General features: G+C 41.3%; 1 protein-coding gene across 1 annotated transcript in view; it reads right to left on the minus strand.

The window, feature by feature from the left end:
* LOC136827094 (uncharacterized) overlaps positions 1-17,116 on the minus strand; it is a 227,369-nt gene that overhangs the window by 120,260 nt on the left and 89,993 nt on the right. Inside the window, exon 9 of the mRNA XM_067084850.1 lies at positions 6,676-6,847. Coding sequence (XP_066940951.1) covers positions 6,676-6,847 — 172 coding nt within the window. The remainder of the gene's footprint in view (positions 1-6,675; positions 6,848-17,116) is intronic.

Raw genomic sequence — 17,116 nt, forward strand, 5'->3', positions numbered from 1 at the left:
TCATTTCGTTGAAGTACATCCAATAAATTTCCAGGAAGTTGAAAAAGGAGTATTACTAAGTTCCACTGTGAAAATTAAGACAAAGGTGTTACTTACAAGAGTTAAAACTGTAAATCCTATAAAACTTAGTAAATAACTAAAACTTTGGCAGTCTTGAAGGAAATCTAGAAAAGGCTTGCCTTGTCCATGTTCATGATTTTCTTGGCTCTGTAACCACCATCACAAATCCTGTCCCACAGGATCTTTGTGATGATCACAACAGCCTCCTTCTTGGCACTTACAGCTTCTCTGATATTAACAAATATGCATCAGCTTACCCCTCAGTCATTTTACCAACAGTGATTTCCAACAAATGTCCCCTAGAGATCATAATATAATGAATAAACTGCCTTGCTTCCAGTCCGTTTTCTGAACCTAGGTAGACGTGACTGCATCACATATGCCGGTGGTTCTCTAGGAAGCCAAGGAAGACATGCTTGGACCTTCATAAACAAATGCTTCCTTCTTCTGAAGGACCACTGACACTAGCAATTGCATGAGAAGTACACTAGCTCATTCAAAAGCATTGTGTTCCTTCTATGCAACCTGCATAATAGGAATGAATGTTTTACTTGATACATAATTGGATTTTGAAAAAGTTTACTGAGTGCAGGATATACTATACAGTAGTACTACAGTGCAATGTTTTCCTCTTTGTTCATATGTTTTACCAGCTTTAAGAGCTTGCATATGCTATACTTTAACAAATTTTGACTTAAGGTTCCAACTGCCTCAATAAACTATGCTAAAACAATGATCATCTGTCTATCATAGTATGGAGCACAATCATCCCTGGCTTGCCAACAGGACATTTGTTCTAATTTTAGATGCACTGCTTACTAGAGTTCAGTAACATTATGGAAAACTGAGTTTTGGCATCTTTTTCTATGAAGTTTACTGTCTCACACAGTACTGTATATACAATAGAAAATATAAAAAACAAGATTGGCCATGAGTTCATTTATGATGGACTAGCCCAAGGTAGTGGTTGATCATACATGTGCAGTAAGCTTGGTGAATTTCATCGACTTGCATTTACCAGGCTGTCTATTATTTAGAATTTGTTGACTATGTTTACTGTTTTATTTTAAAGTACAGTATAGCACAGTACTTCTTTAAAAGATTTCATGCAGTACTTGATAATCACCTACCAACAGTACCCATATCATGACAATGGTCTTAACTGAAACGGTTCACTTGCTAAATTAACAGGTTTTGACATAGGAAAAATCTATTTTTTGGTTGTTGCTGTTGAGTCCTCGAGGAGTTACCCTTTCATGGTCTACCAGAGGTCCATGGTGGCAAAACTGATATCAAAGAATTCTCTTTTAGTTGGTCTCATGGCCAGGTATTGTGATGTAGTGATAAGCACTATAACATGTGATGGAGAATGTTATGTACTTGAAAGATAGGAGGGCGCTTTCCCATATCTTCAGTGGAGCTGTACCGGGTTGTTTCAATGTCAAATTCTGCTAGAAGAAGTGGTTAACCCTTTAACGCCGACTGGACGTATTTTTACGTTGACAAAAGTTGTCTGTCGGGTGCCAAGTCGTAAAAATATGTCGACTACAAAAAGTTTTTTTAAATATTAGCGGAAAAATACTTATAGGCCTCGTTTAATAAAAATTTTAAATCGCGCTTGAGGGATGCTGGGAGTTCATGGATCACGCTGTTGTTTTGTGTACAAGTGTGACCCAGCTGCGCATGCGCGAATTTCTTTCTTATCCCAAAGGAAAGCATCAGTTAACTACTGAAAATCTCAGAAATTCTTTAGTCACTTTGTTGTAATTTTTGCACTATTTTCATTAGCCTTTACATAAAGTTTATATATGACAATGTGTGCAATTTCATGTAGAATACAACAAAAATAACTCATGGTTGTAGCTTTATCAATTTTGACATATTTTCATATAAATCACGATAACTGCCAAAATTTCAACCTTCAGTCAACTTTGACTCGACTGACATGGTCGAAAATGCAATTGTAAGCTAAAACTCTTACTTTCTAGTAATATTCAATCATTTACCTTCATTTTGCAACAAACGAGAAGTCTCTAGCACAATATTTCGATTTATGGTGAATTTTTGAAAAAAAACTTTTACTTACGTCCGCGCTAACTCTGCTGAAAGTCTTGTAAGAGCCTGACGCCATCTCTTCCAAACACGTGTGTGTTCGTGTGTTCGTCGTCCATCGGAGTGGACAAGACAACAAGAGCGTCTCGTTTTCTTTCTCTAAAGGAACGCGATTTCAACCATACAATATTTCCGTCTGTTTCTCCCTAACCATTGTTATCTTGATGTATGTACAATCACCACTACTTGCATTGCCATGCAAGCATTCTAATCATGTACTCATAATGTTCCAACGAATCTTCTGTATCAAACTGTATGTATGTTTCTGTTTGTGAAGACGCCAAATGTCTCGCCACTCTGATGGATGACGAACACACGAACATACACGTGTTTGGAAGAGACGGCGTCAGGCTCTTACAATCTCAGAAATTCTTTAGTCACTTTGTCATAATTTTTGCACTGTTTTGTATTAGCTGTTACATAAAGTTTTATATATGAAAATGTGTGCAATTTCATGTAGAATACAACAAAAAATAACACATGGTTGTAGCTTTTAACAATTTTGACATATTTTCATATAAATCATAAGTGCCAAAATTTCAACCTTTGGTCAACTTTGACTCGACCGAAATGGTCGAAAAATGCAATTGCAAGCTAAAACTCTTACATTCTAATAATATTCAATCATTTACCTTCATTTTGCAACAAACGAGAAGTCTCTAGCACAATATTTCAACTTATGGTGAATTTTTGAAAAAAACTTTTCCTTACGTCCGCGCGTGCCAACTCTGCTGAAAATCTCAGAAATTCTTTAGTCACTTTGTCGTAATTCTTGCACCATTTTATATTAGCCATTACATAACATTCTATATATGAATATGTGCACAATTTCATGTAGAATACAACAAAAAATAACTCATGGTTGTAGCTTTCATCAGTTTTGAAATATCTTCATATAAATCATGGTAAGTGCCAAAATTTCAACCTTTGGTCAACTTTGACTCGACCGAAATGGTCGAAAAATGCAATTGTAAGCTAAAACTCTTACATTCTAGTAATATTCAATCATTTACCTTCATTTTGCAACAAACAAGAAGTCTCTAGCACAATATTTTGATTTATGGTGAATTTTTGAACAAAACCTTTTCTTTAATCACAAGGCTAACTGTGCTGAAAATCTCAGAATTTCTTTAGTCACTTTGTCGTAATTTGTGCACCGTTTTATATTAGCCGTTACATAAAGTATTATATATGAAAATGTGTGCAATTTCATGTAGAATACAAAAAATAACTCATGGTTGTAGCTTTTATCAGTTTTGAAATATTTTCATATAAATCATGATAACTGCCAAAATTTCAAGCTTCAGTCAACTTTGACTCTAATCGAAATGGTCGAAAAAATGCAATTGTAAGCTAAAACCCTTACATTCTAGTAATATTCAATCATTTACCTTCATTTGGCAATAAACGGGAAGTCTCTAGCACAATATTTCAATTTAGGGTGAATTTTTGAAAAAAACTTTTTTTTACGTCCGCACGTTACGAACTCATGCATCATTTTGTGATATTTTCTCTGTGTTGCTTTGATCGTTTTACAATTTGTTATATACCAAAATCATCGCAATTTAGTGTACGATACAACGAAAAAAAATATAACTCATTGGCTTTAACCGTTTTGCTCACAGCGCGATTTGTATACAATTATATATGAAATTTTTTTGCGCTGTCATATATTCCAATATTTATATATGATAATGATATTTTTTTTATTTCTGATGGTTGCATACTAAACTTCAGGCAATGAGAAAAAAAGGAGCAAAAAATGAACTCTTAATCTTAAAAACTAAGCGTGCTGTGATTTTTTGAAAAAAACTTTCTTTCCACTTCGACGCTAACTCTCAAACCCCGTCAGCATATGGCAGACACTTTTGTAAATAGAGGCTTGGCGTTTAAGGGTTAATTAACCCAAGCTACTGTTTTATATGGCTTAGGTTAATGCTTCTAACATAATCTACATTAAGTTAGGAATAGGGGATTTCTTACAGGGTTCTTGCTTAACCTATTCTAGGCCACTACCTATTCAAAGCTTATTAAAAACACTTAAGGATATAAACTATACAGGAAAGAACCCTCTTATTAGTCTACTTTGCTGTTTATCTGGCTGAGAATACCCATGTATCTGATATTCGGCTGCTGCTTTATTTAAACTGAACTACTGTTTTAGGCTAATAGTAGGATATACCCTTAAAAAAGGGGTTCCTACTTAATCTGATTAGGCTACTGCCAGGTCCAGGTTTATTTCATCTTTAAGGATATAGGCTACATATGACCACTACTAATATGTAGCCTTATATATAGGCTACTGAGTCATAAAAACTAGGTTATTTTATTGAGCCTAGGATACTGTTTATATATAATCATAGGCTATTTGGTCTAAATTACCACTTAGACCAATAATAGGATATATCCTAAAGTGTTCTTTCTTAGCCTAGTATAGGGTACTGCCTAATCCAGATTATTTTAGATCACTCTTAACTGTATAAGTTATATAAAATAAAAACTTACTAATATGTAACCTTATAGTTAGGCTACCATTTTTGCATAACCCAGGTTGTTGTTTATATCCAACCTAGGCTATTTGGTCTGTTATATAAAACAGTAACTCACTAATGTGTAACCTTATAGCTAGGCTATCACTTACTCTAATGTAGGCTACTGCCTAATCCAGATTATTTAATTCACACTTAATAGTATGGGTTACATAAAATACAATTACCTTAGTATGTAGCCTTAAAGCTATGCTACCATCTCATCCGGCAGAGATTACAATTTCACCTAGTCCTAGGTTACTTGGTCTAGGTTAACAGTTTAGTCCAATAATAGGATGTTTCATAGAGGATTATCATTTAATCTAATATAAAGTACAGGCCCGGTTAACAGCAATCCGGTTTTACTGGCATCGATAATCGAAAATCGGCGCTTTTTGGCGCTGATAAGCCCCAAAAACGCTGAAAAGGCCCTGAAATTGTCGATATTCGGTTAACAGCAATTTTCAGTTATCATCGCACCCTCAGAACAAAAACCTCCGCTGATAACCGGGACTGCCTGTACTGCCTTGTCCTGGATTAGTTAGATCATGCTTAAGTGTACAGGCTATATAGAAGTAACAATTTTACAAATATGTAGCCTTATAGCTAGGCTTCCCATTTACTTTGCCCAGATTATTGTTATCATCTAATCCTAGGGTCCTTGGTCTAAGCTAGGCCACTGCTTAGGCCCATGATAGGGTATGTCTAAAAAGGGTTTTTACTTACCTTAATTTAGGTTACTACCTATTCCAGGTTATTTAGTTCACATTTAAGGATATGTAACCCTAGATTATAGGCTACAGACAACATCCACTATTAATCTAGTCTAAATTATTCTAACTTTATCTGATGTACGCTACTACCTAAATTATTGTAGACATTGTATAATCTGGAAGGATTTTCTATATTAATGATACATTGTGGAACATTTCATTTAATTAAAACATTTAGTTAGAATGACAATTCTTTAAAACAATTTGAACTTTACAAAACTAGCAATCAACGATCATGTGTTGGCAAGAAACGCCAGATTCCGGATTTCACACACAATTTAATTACCAATTCAAAAAGTTTAAAGCTAAAACTTTAACGGGAACTTAAAATTAAGCACTTAACTTGCTAATTTAGATGTTTCCAAGATCCTCGCAAATAAGATCGAGGAAAAAAAAAAGCTGAATTTTTTTGAGTGCTGGTAATACTAAACCTTACAGTGTTGACCAACGAAGAGTAATGGCTCTTAAGTCTCCATACAGGTCTGTTTGTTGACAATATGGCAAACTGTGCACACACATTATTCACTTCTTCTTCTGGCAGGTTTTGACAATGGAAACAACCCGGGTACAGCTTTGCTGAAGATAAGGGAAAGCGCCCTCTTATCTTTGAGTCCATTACATACTCCATCACATTATAGTGTTTATCACTACGACACAATGCCCAGCCACGAGACCAACTAAAAGAGAATTCTTTGATATTAGTTTGGTCACCATGGAACTCTGGTAGACCATGGAAGGGTAACTCCTTGAGGACGATACAAGCAACTACACTATAAAAAAAACTACCTATGAGCATATTTCAAATATAAATTCTGCTTATTAGACTACATTCATACTAGAGCATTAAACTGTTCTTGTTTCTTTGAAATATATTATATTTCAATTTTGTACTTGTATGCTTTTATGGTTAGGCTAAGGTTTGAAGAATAACTTGTTTAGGGGCTATGTATCATCATTATCTGATTTTGACAAAGTTCTTCAACAATATGGTTTTGATACAGTAGTGCAAATTAGGGAGAAGTTACTGTACTCATATAAGGCATAAAATAATAATTTGGAGAAAAAGTTTAAAAGATTTAGTTCATTACGAGAGGCAAAATGTAGGAAGTATTTGGTACTAAGAAATCCACAAATTTCTGTTCTATATGCATCTCAAAATACAGTATAAGCAAGTTCATAAGCAATGATAACTAACATCATACCTTCAACTTATGAAGCCACTTATTAATCATAGCCCAAGCTGCTGGAACTGTGTATACTGTCATTAGGCTACGAGATAGCATAAGAACTAGAGGCTTAGCAGAATCCATTTGCTTCTTACTCATAACATTTTCTAAATGCATAGAAGGGTTAAAAGTCCAAGCTACGCCCCATCTGAAATGGAAAAGAAAACTTGTTATAATAAGGACCACGACATCCTCCAGTCACTTTTCTGTCTTTTATCTAAGTACTAATCATCCAAAATTTTAAAAACAAATTTTGAGAAACACATACCATTTTATTTGTCATACAAAACAATTAATCATAATTAGCCTTCTTTCATGTAAAAAGATCCTAGAGTCAAAAGAATTAAAAAAAGAATGATACCACCATGCATGTCCGGCCTGCAGCTCATCATCCACCATAAGCCACATCACTAATTTTTCTGTGTAACTTCCAAGTGTTTGGACCTATGCAGTGTATCTTGAATTACAAAGAGTTGTCTAGCTTTGAGTTTTAATTCTTTTTATCATTGTTTTCCTTTTCTTTTCCTTCCCTTGAATGTGTTTCAGGGTTTGGTGAGTTTCCTTATGCTTCAGTTGGCATCACCTCCTTACATTGCTGATACATTCCCATCATTAAATCATCTTGGCTAAAAATCATATAAACAGTAGCTCTTTCCTTATTTGGTTTTCTTGGGATTTTTACGCCCTCCATATTCAGTCATGCATCTCCAGTTTCTGGGTGCTTTAGCTTCACTTTTGTTCATGAGACTTACCTGCCAGATATATATATAGCTGTATTCTCCGAAGGTCCGACAGAATTTCAAATTTCGCGGCACACGCAGTGGCCGATCAGGTGGTTAGTACACATTCCCGCGCTGAAGGCGGGCATCAGGAGCCATTCCCATTTTCTATTCAGATTTTCTCTGTCGCGGACTGTCAACACCTGTTGTCAGTTCCTCCGCTTTTAGATTTCAATATTTTGTCACTTGAGTATTTTAGTTGTTTTTGGTATCGACTTGGATCTGTGACTTGGCATACGCTTTTCTGGACCGTTTTTGAATTTGCCTTTGACTTTTCTCTATAAGATGTCTTCCTCTAGCTATCGTGTCTGTAGCTTGGGTGATTGTAAGGTGAGGCTATCAAGGCTTCGTAGACCCTCACACTTTATGTATGAAATGTAGGGGTATGGAATGTTCTGTGGACAATCGTTGCAATGAATGTGAGGGATTATCTGAGGAGAATGGAAGAAATATGAATCCTATATCGTAAATTGGAGCGTGATAGGTTGAGGAGGTCTTCCTCCAGGAGTGCTTCTGTGGACAGTCGGTCAGGGATTTCTCATGTTAGTAACCCTGTAGCTTGTAGTCCTAACCCTTTAGTGTTGCCTTTGGGCCCTGAGGTTGTTGCAGAAAGTAATGCTTTGGCTCTCGTTCTTGAGTCTATTCGCGCTCTTGAAAATAAAGTGAATGCCCTGCAAGCGCAAAGTGTAGTGTGTGTTAATCCACCTAGTGTTGTGGAGGGGCGTCAGATCGGCCTGGACCTCTGCCGAACTCCCAAGACCCGGGAGAGGGCATGTCGAAAGCCGCATGAAGGTTACGGGACTCCCCTCCCGATCTGGCGCCCTTCGGCAGGTCCTGTTGACTCCACCCAGGCTGCCAGGGATCGTGCTCGGGCACGCATCCATAAGGAATGCTTCTCGTCCTCCGACACGTCCTCCTTGTCGGGGTTGGAGCGCTCGGTTGGACTCTCCCCCTCAAGAGAAGCTTGAGAGGAGAGGACGCCACGTCCTCTTCCTCTAGACGTTTCACGCTCGTCCCCTGAAAGTTTCGAGGAAGTCCCTCAACAGAAGAAGTTTCGTTGTGCAACGGATGTTGACGCTGCTCGCGCTATGGCGGGAGCTCTTTCCCCGTTGGGAAGGAAGAAGACTTCTCTCCGCTCTCCTTCTCGCAAATTCAGCCCGTCTTCTAGGAGAGCTGTTTCCCCAACTTGCCAGATTTTGTTGGGCATGCAACAGCAGCTGGATTCTCTTATGGATCGTAGAAAGGACAGGCCTCGTCGTAAAGATTTGCATCTGCCTGTTAAGAAGTCTAGGCCTTCTCACTCTCCTCCTGCTTCGTCGTCTTCGTCTGCTACTTCTCCTGAAGCTTCTCGTCTTGCACCTAAGGAAGGCTTTAAGGAGCTTCCTTCTCACTTGGAAGATTTTGACGTCTCTCCCGATACGCGCCAGGTTCGAGTGTCTCGCGCTTCACGCGCTCCTCACGCTTCACGCGCCGCCTTGAGTCTCGCGCGCTTCCACCCAGGACGCCGCGCCCGCCTCATCGTGAAGCTCCTTCCGTGTCCGGTCCACGGCTGCGCTACGCTTCCCGCCAGGACGCTCCTCGCTCTCCTCGCGTTATCTCTTCTCGCCCCCTGCGAGAAGGTTGACTCCACACCTGCAGTTTTTCTTGATGATCAACTTCCCGCTTCTTCTGTTCATGCTCATCAGGATTTAGCCACGACTTCCAAACACGATAGGTCCCGCTTGCGTATCGGCGAATCGGGTCTCCTTCCTCCTTGCTCTCCTGACCCTCCAGCTGAGGAAGAAGAACCCCTTCCGTCAGAGCCCTCGGACGAAGAGAAACACGTTCCTTCTGCTTCTTCCGATTATCAGACTCTGACTTGTCTGTTTAAGGATTTATTTCCTGAAACCTTTCAAGCTTCGGCTCCTCGCTCTCCCCCGTCTCAGTTGGCTTTGTCTCAGGCGAGAAATCTCCTGGCTTTCTTAAAATGAAGAAATCCTTCTCTACCAAAGAGCTTTTAAGAAAGTTCAGGACTGGATGACGACTAGAAAGAACCAAGGGAAGACTTCTTTCGCTTTTGCCTCCTTCACGTTTGTCTGGGAAATCCGGCATTTGGTCGACGACACAGGTGAAGATATGGGCTTGACAGTTCCCTCCACTTCTAAAGGGGACTTTGCTAGTCTTGTGGACGCCTCTAGGAGATCTCACTTGTCCTCTTCTAAGGTTTCCTGGACCCTCACAGAAATGGACCACCATCTCAAAGGACTCTTCAAGACTGTGGAAGTCTTTAACTTTTTGGACTGGTGTCTGGGAGTTCTGCACACTAAGGCTACTAGCCCTAGTTCCATTAGTCTGGGGGAGCTGTCCAGTGTACTACGGTGCATGGACAAGGCCGTCAGAGATGGCTCTGAAGACCTTAGCCAGTTTTTCGTCAGCTCTTTTAAAAAAGAGAGCATTGTTCTGCTCCTTTTTGGCAAAGTCTGTTTCTCCATCTCAGAAGGGAGAGCTTCAGTTCGCTCCTTTCTCTAGCAATCTCTTCCCCAGAGAAGCAAGGATATCGTTCCAGCCTTCAGGAGAAGGCCACTCAAGACCTCCTTTCCAGGTCTTCTAAAAGAAAATCCTCAGCGCCTTCTTCGTCTTCATCTTTACCTCAGCAAGCTAAAAAGAAGCAGCCCTTTCGTGGAGGAGCTTCCACGGGAAGTTTTTCCAAACCCGCACCTCGAGGGAGAGGTTTCCCTAGAGGCAAGGTCGTCCCCAAGAGGGGCGGCAAGTGACTTTTCTCCTCCAGATACCAGTAGGAGCCAGGCTTCTTCATTTTGCTCAAGCCTGGAGAGAGAGGGGCAGACTCTTGGTCCCTCCAAGTAGTAGAGAGAGGCTACCTGATTCCTTTCCTGACTCTTCTGCCTTTGTCTTGACCCCAGAGATTTATCTCCCAAGTACCATCCTGCCAAGCAGAAGATACTGTTTGACCTTCTCGAACAAATGCTCGAGAAGAGAGCAGTGGAGCAGGTCTTAGACACAAAATCCCGGCGATTTTACAACAGGCTGTTTCTGGTCCGAAACATTCAGAAGGTTGGAGACCTGTCTTGGGCGTCAGCAGGCTGAACGACTTTGTCCGGAAGGACAAGTTCAAGATGGAACGTCTCAGTCAATTTTAGGAGCTCTTCGTCCCGGGGATTGGATGGTGTCTTTGGACCTCCAAGATCGCGTATCTTCACGCCCCGATTCATCCACGTTCGATGAAGTATCTCCGCTTTGTCTTGGGGGCAAGACTTACCAGTTCAGGGCTCTCTGCTTTGGACTCAGCACAGCCCGGTGTTTACTCTTCTCATGAAGAATATAGCGATGTGGTTGCACCTCTCGGGAGTCAGGATCTCTCTACCTAGACGATTGGTTGATCCGTGTTTCTTCGGAACAAAGGTGTCTGGAGGACCTTCATTTTACTCTGGATCTCGTGAAGTCCCTGGGACTTCTGATCAATGTAGAAAAATCGCAACTGATCCCCTCCCAGTCCATCGTTTATCTGGGGATTCAGATGAATTCAGCGGCTTTTCTAGCGTCTCCGTCGCTAGAACGGCAGGTTCAATGTTGCGAAAAAGTCGCGGTCTTCTTGGAGAAGGAAACATGCTCAGTGAGGGAATGGATGAGTCTGCTGGGGACCATTTCCTCGCTGGAGAAGTTTGTTTCTCTAGGGAAGCTACATCTCAGACCTCTTCAGTTTTTTCTGCTGGAGAACTGGAAGAACAAGGAAGACTTGGAAGAAGAATTAAGGATCCTTCCTTCCATAAAAGACTCCCTCAAGTGGTGGCTCGATCCTGTGAAGTTGGGAAAAAGGGATCTCTCTCAAGCTTCTGAGCCCGACCTAGTGTTGTTTTCCGACGCATCATTGGCGGGTTGGGGAGCAACACTGGGGGGAAAAGAAGTGTCAAGAACCTGGAAAGGGTAACAGGTATCCTGGCACATCAACATCAAAGAGTTGGCGGCAATCTTCCTAGCCCTCCAATTCTTCGAGTCTCAAGTTGCCAATCGCGTTGTTCAAGTAAACTCGGACAACACTACAGCGTTGGCGTACCTCAAAAAACAGGGCGGAACACACTCTCGTTCCCTGTTCGGCCTTGCGAGAGAAATTCTCCTCTGGGCTCAAGCTCGCAACATTTCAATCCTCACAAGATTTGTGGCGGGTAGAAAATGTTCGAGCGGACCTGCTCAGTCGGGCGCCACCAACTTCTACCGACGGAGTGGACTCTTCATCAGGAGGTTTGCCGAGACCTTTGGAATCTTTGGGGTCGCCCTCTCGTGGATCTCTTCGCGACCTCAAGAACAGCGAGGCTTCCCCTCTACTGCTCCCTGTTCTCGACCCAGGCGCAGTGGCGATAGATGCTCTTTCTCTGGGATTGGACGGGATGGACGTTTATGCCTTTCCTCCGTTCAGAATTCTGGGAGAAGCCCGCCGCAAGTTCTCGGCCTCTCAAGGAACAAGGATGACGCTCATCGCCCCGTTTGGCCTCGAACCAATGGTTCTCGGAAATTCTCTTCTGGTTAGTGGACGTTCCCAGATCCCTACCTATGAGAGCAGATCTGCTCAGACAACCCCACTTCATGAGATACCATCAAAACCTCCCCCGCTCTGAACCTGACTGCATTCAGACTATCGAAATTGGTCAGAGCGAGGGTTTTTCTGGCAGTGGCACGGGCCATAGCTAGAGCCAGAAGAGCTTCCTCCATCAAAGTGTATCAAGCGAAGTGGGCAACCTTCAGGGGTTGGTGCAGAAAGAAGGATTTTCCTCTTCCTCGACCACTGTGAGCCAAATAGCTGATTTCCTTCTCTTTTGAGAAAAGCTCAAGTTGGCAGTTCCAACTATCAAAGGATATCGGAGCATGCTTTCCTCTGTTTTCCGACACAGAGGACTGGATTTGTCTAATAATAAGGACCTTCACGATCTCTTGAGATCTTTCGAAACGTCCAAGGTTCCCCGGCCTATTCCTCCTACTTGGAATTTGGATGTTGTCCTCAAGTTTTTAATGACCAGTCCTTTTGAGCCTCTTCATTCAGCATCTCTAAGGGATGTTACTAGAAAGACGGTCTTCCTCATTGCTCTGGCGACGGCGAAGAGAGTGAGCGAAGTTCAGGCTTTCAGCCGTCATGTGGGCTTCAAGGGACACAATGCTGTCTGCTCTTTGTCCCCTACATTCTTGGCTAAGAATGAAAGGCCTTCTAACCCTTGGCCTAAATCTTTTGAAATTAAAGGTTTGACTGACCTTGCTGGACAGGATCCTGAGAGAGTTCTTTGTCCTGTTAGAGCTCTAAGGTATTACCTTAGAAGAACTCAGGACCTTCGCGGTCCCTCGGACAATTTATGGTGTTCGGTGAGACATCCTGTTAATCCCATGTCGAAGAATGCACTAGCATTCTTCATTAGGAATGTCATTAAGGAGGCACATTCTTGTTGTGACGACTCAACTTTAAGTTGTTGAGTCAACGCCCATGAGGTTAGGGCAGTCGCCACCTCCATGGCGTTCCAGAGAAATATGGCACTCAGTGATATTCTCAGTGCCACATTTTGGCGAAGTGAATCGGTGTTTGCCTCACACTACTTAAGAGATGTTAAGGTAGCATACGAAAATTGCTTTTCTCTGGGACCATACATTGCTGCTGCTACAACCTTGGGGTCAGGGGGTAGCTCTGTTCCTATCCTTTAATCCTGTTTAGGAGGGTTTTTAATTGTGTTTTTGTTGTGTTTTTATGGTTGTTGGGTCGATTGATGGAGTCAGTCTTCCCAATCTTTTCTGACTAACGTCTTAGTGCTGGTTAGGTGGTTGGTATACTCGTTTGTCCCTGTGGTATGATCTATGGTCTAGTCACATTGTGGTCACGCCCCCGTTGACAGATCATCTAGCAGTCGCCAGCTTTATAGGTCACTACCTTGCTGGGGTCTCTAGGAAAGCAGAAGCAGGCTAGGGTGACAGTAACCACTCAGTCAGCTATGCTATCAGGTAAGGAACCAAAATAATTTTACCTCTAAACTTGTTTTCCCTTATTCTTAGCTGTCTCTACCCCCCTCCAAAGGTGGTATTCAGCTATATATATATCTGGCAGGTAAGTCTCATGAACAAAATGATATTTTTATAATAAAATAAAGTTTGTTCATACTTACCTGGCAGATATATATATTCATATTGCCCTCCCTCCTCCCCTCAGGAGACAGTGGCGTTAGAAAATCTGAATAGAAAATGGGAATGGTTCCTGATGCCCGCGCCCCAGCGGCGGGAATGTGTACTAACCACCTGATCGGCCACTTTCGTGTGCCGAAATTTGAAATTCTGTCGGACCTTCGGAGAATACAGCTATATATATATCTGCCAGGTAAGTATGAACAAACTTTATTTTATTATAAAAATATCATTTCTAGGCACATTTTCTTGTATAGCATTGAACTACAGTGCAGCACGGATTTACCTTGTGTTCGTGAAAGAATACTCAAGTTGTTTACATTTACTTAAGTCTGGGCTAACCCATGGGGGCATATTTTTTTAATATTCAGGGTTTTTATTTTAATTTACTGTGATCTTGTGCTTGTTTTTGTGTGCAGCGCCTCTGATATCAGTAAAGTATTTACATTTATTAATATTGTAAAGATTAGCACCAAAATAAGCCAATAAAACACCCCCTTTCTGCTTTTGCTTGGCGATAGATAGGCCTCTGTCTATTTGAACCTGTGTAGGGGAGTGAAATCTGGTTCAGGGTGGTTATGCTGGACATTCCAGAGGGTTTTAAGGCACGCTCACGAGATAATCTTAGCCTAGGGCAGTAACTTGCTGGCGCTCTTTCTTTGGTACAGGAGCTGCGACCTGGGGTCAATCCATCGCCCCACCCGAGCAGAAGTAATAAAGGCCATGGCCCCGTCGATCACTCTCACACACAGCTCAGACCTGAATGTAGGAGGTCACAAGTTAAGATGTCTACCCCACCCTTCTTCTTTCAACGTGGACCGCTGCCTTGCTTTGTAACCCAACCACGTGGCCAGTATCCTTTGAAAGCGGTGAAGTGCAATCCCAGAGCAAGCGGAACTTCAACTGCAGCCCTTTATCATCACAAGGGCCCCTCCATCGCTCTCCACTGATCTCGACCCACGAGTATGTCTTTAGTGGGCAGCCTTTGTCTACGCACACACTTGGACCCCTTGATGACACCTTTGGGAAGGACTGGAACGAAGCCCTGATGTCAACATCAGCGCTAGACACTCCTGTGGGATGGTAAAGTACCCTGAAAGAGTTGCTTAGTCACGTTACTTTCGCCCTTGTGCATTCATTAGACTTTTGGGCCTGTGTCTTGGCTGTCCCCTGAATTTCTTGGTTCAATCCCGGCCCATGTGTTTACTGCCCCCTTACTCAAGTCACTAGTCATGCCTCGAGGTTGTCCTTGGCGCCCTCAGTGCACCCTTGAGTAGAAAGCATTCCCTAATTCCAGCCTTGGATCGTAACCTGTGTTCCATATCGTTTCAGAAGGACGATGGTAGTTGGAATTCTCCTTGGTCCAGCGTTCCTGGCATGTTTTGTTTTTCCTCCCCACCTTTTTGGAAGACTTTCAACTGCAGCAGCAATTTAACTTTTATTTAATTCATTTGCCTTTGAAATTATCTGTTATGTAAATATACCTATTCTTGTACCCACGTGTTTCACGCATCTTCCCTTTGAGAAAGAGCCCTAAGCTCCTGTATAACTCCTTTTGTTTTCTGTTTTATATGCTCCTGGTTATCTTACAAGGTCACTGTAGAGCAGGGGTTTTCAACCTGGGGTACGTCAAGGGTCAGTTAGGGGGTAAGCTCTCCCGACGGGTGTTAGGGTTAGGGGCCTGGCCGCCCACTGACTGCATAGCCACAGGTAAATAATTATCAACAATTTTCTTTATTTTTATGGGATTCTTTGTGTTTACAATATTGTTGGTTATGTCAGGAGAGTTGTGTACTTACTTCCCTTCAGTACAGTACTTGCAAACATACACAGTGGAATGTTTTTCTGCTTTAGTTTTGTTTTCTACTTTATACAAAGTGATGGGGGTACATTACTGACATTAAAAATACCCAAAATGGTACGTGGGGAGAAAAAGGTTGAAAACCCCTGCTGTAGAGTAAAGTAATGGATTTTGAGACTGTAAATCTACCAGCACCAGGAAACATAAAAATATCTTATTGTTTACCTCCCTTGGTTTTCGTGAATTAATTTTTATTACACTGTATCAGATGTTCCCTCCCCATTCCCCTTTGTGCTTGCCTTTAGGGAAAAACATTCCTGATCTATGCATTCTGAAGTATAAGCTTTGATTTTCAAGGAATATTCTTTTACATATTCACAGTAACTTATTCATTTTAGGTATTGTCAGTTATTTTTGTTATCATCACAGGAGCAATTGGCTTGTGAAAATTTTAACGTTCTCTCTCATGATTCATTTTTACATCTTTTATTGTTACACTTGCCCCCTTGCTTCTGCCACAACTAGGGAAGAATTTTACCATGACTGAGCCGCACTGTTATCCACTGGCAGGATGGCAGGACCTTGTGTTTCAGTTTTGTGACTTTGAGTGTTGTTGGCCCAAGAGTTGGTCTTGGTCTCTTAGTTGGTTGGGCTGCCTGAGTCTGTTTGTGATCTCACTGCCAAGTTTTCTATGGATACTACAGTTTCTGCAACCCACTGCGCTTGTATGCTTTGCCATACTGTAAAATGCCTGTGTATTTGAAAGCTTCTGTATGTGTACACAATAACTGTGCTTTGCTTATTCAGGGTGACTTCCTCACAGAAGCATGACAAACAAATAGACAATCTCCCTTCAAGCACATCTATGCATGATGGTCTACCTTTGTACAGTATCAAGTTTGACTGAAATCTCTTGAAGAGCATAGGAGGAATTGGAATGACAAAGCAAGTGTGACAGACATGCTGATGGACAGACAGATGTATTACTTTCCTTCTTGCACATCTATGCATAATAGTTTACCATTGTGCAAAGTTTGACTGATATCTCTTCCATCATGCTCTAGTTTTAAACATAACCAGCACACTGACAGACAGACATGTGGGCAGACAAAGAAACAGACACTCTCCCTTCATGCACATCTATGCTTGGTGGTCTACTTTTGAAACAGATCTGAACAGACTAAATTCACTACGTGGACTAAGAGAGAGCATATAATAGATTATTATTATTAAAAAAGTTTAACCAGACCACTGAGCTGACTATCATCTCTCATTGGGCTGGCCCTGAGCTGACTATCATCTCTCATTGGGCTGGCCCGAAGGATTTGGTCGAAATGAGAGGTCTAGACTAGAAGCCTAGCACTGGGACCAAATAGGTCAATTGAATGAAAATGAAAACTCAGAAATTAAAAGCTGCAAAAAAAGGCATACACTTTCATACTGGAACACACTCACACAATAAATACGCTTATACTCATGTTTCCATTTATACTCACAAAAAGGTATATTAAAATTCGGAATAAATTAAGTAAAATCTTAAATTTACTTGTTTTAAAATGCATTAGACTGGTTGATTGATTTTTTATATTTCATCAATTAACTCGCAGCTTCTCACAAACATTAAAATGGGCATTACTGAAAATGTTGAAGATTCTGACAATATTTCCTTTACTGATCTATTTCCAAA

The sequence above is a fragment of the Macrobrachium rosenbergii genome, chromosome 41 (genome assembly GCF_040412425.1).
Source record: "Macrobrachium rosenbergii isolate ZJJX-2024 chromosome 41, ASM4041242v1, whole genome shotgun sequence".
Lineage (NCBI taxonomy): Eukaryota > Metazoa > Arthropoda > Malacostraca > Decapoda > Palaemonidae > Macrobrachium > Macrobrachium rosenbergii.